The 3,331-nt window shown below is 41.8% G+C and overlaps 1 protein-coding gene across 1 annotated transcript; it reads right to left on the reverse strand.

The window, feature by feature from the left end:
- Positions 1 to 335: 335 nt before the first annotated feature.
- On the reverse strand, positions 336 to 2,824 carry LOC121296017 (forkhead box protein C2-like). Its single transcript, XM_041221150.1, has one exon. It carries the CDS (start codon positions 2,392 to 2,394, stop codon positions 985 to 987), a length of 1,410 nt encoding a protein of 469 aa, XP_041077084.1. The 5' UTR covers positions 2,395 to 2,824; the 3' UTR covers positions 336 to 984.
- Positions 2,825 to 3,331: the final 507 nt, after the last annotated feature.

A 3,331-nucleotide genomic window follows, 5' to 3' on the forward strand; every position in this document is an offset into this window, starting at 1 on the left:
AACCCAAAACAAGCAGCACTAATTTGGTGCGTCTGACTTTAGTTCCATATATATATATATATATAGAGAGAGAGAGAGAGAGAGAGAGAGAGAGAGAGAGAGAGAGAGAGAGAGAGAGAGAGATCGATATATATATATATATATATATATATATATATATATATACACACGCACACGCACACGCACACGCACACACACGCACACGCACACGCACACGCACACGCACACCTTCTAATAGTTAATAAATCCACTTCATTTTAAACAAAAGAAAAATATTTATTTTCAGCATAAGTACAACATATGTTAGAGACTAATTCAACAAACGAGTCAAAGCAGAGAAATAGTAATAGACGCAAAGCCCCCTCCCCCCCAAAAAGATAACATCACATTGTAAAAAAAAAAAAAAAAAAGGAAAGGATTTGGATGAAGAAAAGTTTTTTTTCAAATAAATAAGTTTGGTTCACAAAACCACAAATACTGATAACAACAAACTTAAAGAAATCGTTTGGATAAGACAACTTTGGCACTAAATGAGTTTGGGTAACAGTTTACCAAAATAATCCAGTGAACTCAACTTTAAATATAATATTAATTACTTTGTTACTGGGCCCATTTAAAGATTCATAGCATTTATAAAAAGGCAGGATTTGAAAAAAGAAAGAAAAACAACAGATAATTTTGAAGAAAAAAATACAAACTTGCACTGAACAATATTGGTCCAAATTCACTTCTGAGACATTTTGGCACAGATTTGCCTTTCTGCATAATAAACGTTTTTGTTTATTTCAAGTAGTTTTTCCTTGTATTAAACACCAGGCACAGGTTGTGCACAAACATAAAATAGTGTATTTACATTTTCTACACCTAAACTTGACCTTACTTGTGTCTACTCGCTGGAAGTTTACATATTTCCTATGTGCATCTTTAGTTCACGGTTTACAGTTTTTAAGATTCCCAATACGACTTTAAAAGAGGTGTCTTTTATCAATATTTAGTGCAGTCATATGCATACGGACCCGTATGGCGGTAAATGGAAGAGGTCGATCTATACGGGATCTGACAGCTTGTGTTGCCGCTCACCTGGTGCTCGCTGAGGGCTGAACTCTCAATGCCGAGTCGGTGCGAGCTGAACATATCCCGAACATTGGGGAAAGTCTGCTGCTGGCTGCTAAAGCTATGTCCCGAAAGGTGATTCAGATCTGCCCCGTGATTAAGATACCAAGAAGCTGTCTGTCCAGTGCCACCAGTGTGTTGGTGATGACTGGAGGTAAGGACGCTGTCTTGGCTTGCTGCGAGGTTCATAGAGTTTAACGGGGACGTTGTGCCACTGTGGTGATCTGAGATCGCTTCTTCCAGAGTGGTGGGGACGCACATGGGTCCAGTCCTGTCCGCTGCATATAAGCTCATTGCCCGCATGCTGCACTGGTAGCTAGCGTTAGAGTCCATGCCCTGGCTGCAAGTCTGGCTGTAAACAGACGATTGTGATTGAGGGTAACTAAGCGAAAGAGACGGCACCATGCCTGGCCTGCTTGGCGGCGCAGACACCGGGCTCAGGTCTCCTTGAGGGGAAGTTCTTAAGGTCATGATGTTCTCCACGCTGAATCCCGAAAGGCCATTGTTTGAAGTGTGGTGGTCGGGGATGGAGCTATCGGTGGACACTGACGGGGTTGATGCCATGCTCCTCGGGCTGTCTTGCATGACGCTGCCGCTGTCCGGGCTCATATTTTCCACTTTGGTGATGACAGGTATATCTGGAGACGATGCCTCACTTTTGATCACGACCTTCTTTTCTGAAAGCATTTCTTTCGGCGTGCCGTCGCATTTGGATCCGGGGCTGTGGATTTTCGTTTGCTCTTTCCTGTCATCCTTCTCCCGACCCGAATCCTTCTTTTTGAATCGCCTCCGTCTTCGGAGAAAGCTGCCGTTTTCGAACATGTTATAGGAGTCCGGGTCCAAACTCCAGTAGCTGCCCTTGCCAGGCTTTTTATCATCCCGAGGTACTTTCACGAAGCACTCGTTTAGGGACAAGTTGTGACGTATGCTGTTCTGCCAGCCTTGTTTATTTTCACGGTAGAAAGGGAAGCGATCCATGATAAACTGATAAATTCCATTAAGGGTAATTTTCTTATCAGGCGCATTTTGGATTGCCATGGTGATCAGTGCGATGTAGCTGTAAGGAGGTTTTACCAAGTCCTTGGGTGCTGTCTGTTGATGGTGGTAAGGTCCATATGATCTGGCCATGCCAGCAGCGTACTGGTCGTGACCCGAATATACACTCATCGGGGTGGGCATGCTGCCATAACTGCCCGCTGTCCTGTAGTAGTTCTGCTCACTCAGGTAAGGAACGACGCCCAAAGTGTTGGGGTCTGACACTGCGTAGCGTGCCTGCATCATTGATGGTTTAAAACAAGTTATAATACTGATTTGGTGATAGAAAAAAAGTCTTAAATGATTGTAGTTATCCCCCAATATGTCCCTCAGTAATAAAAGCACGGCTTCATCCTTTCTTCCCAGAGTTTAATAATCAACATCAGCAGAGCGACCTGAGTGCCAGCGCGCCAGTAAGTTAAACTCCTAAAAAGAATTGGGAAAGTTTCAAAACTTCTCAAGCGAGTTGCGCTTTTACTCCAGAAACACCACAGCCCGCCTCCAAACTTTTGACCAATCAGGTTTGACCTGGGAAACTTTTCGGCCAATGGAATCAGGGGAAGCGTGCAGACTTTGAGCCCTAGGACCCCAGAATAAGAGTTGCTTGTTCTACAGTGTTCAGAAAGTTCTGAAGGTATCTAGCTACACAAAACAAAACGTATTACAACTTTCATTGAATTTGTTTTGACGTAGGGTGTTTCTTATGTCACATATAGAAAGCATCTCGAAATGTTATTTCCATTGTGCACCTCTGTACTTTTCTATTTGATTCTCCAGTAAACCACCAGAGAGCACTGTCAATTGCAGGTAATTCATTCAGCTGGTTTCCATTTTGGTTAATTAAACGACTTTAAAATCGATTACAAGTATTTAACCACAGCATGTTAAAACACATACACGTAACCCAGTGTTACATTTCAAAATAGTGTTTGATTAGCAGAACTGTAATGCAAAATAGTTTTACAATGAAAATCAAAACGCCCAGTGAAGAAATTAACCAAGTACAGTATTATAGCACTTTTGTAAATACACAGCCTAAAAACGTTTATACAATGCTATTTTGAGTCTTGTAATTGTGCAGAATTGTAAACAGAATTTGGCCTGTTTAATATATTGATGCGTTTTGTTTTATATTTATTTTGTTAAAGGAAATATGCTGCATGTTGCAAAAAATGATGCGTGT

The sequence above is a fragment of the Polyodon spathula genome, chromosome 21 (genome assembly GCF_017654505.1).
Source record: "Polyodon spathula isolate WHYD16114869_AA chromosome 21, ASM1765450v1, whole genome shotgun sequence".
In the NCBI taxonomy this organism is placed as follows: Eukaryota; Metazoa; Chordata; class Actinopteri; order Acipenseriformes; family Polyodontidae; genus Polyodon; species Polyodon spathula.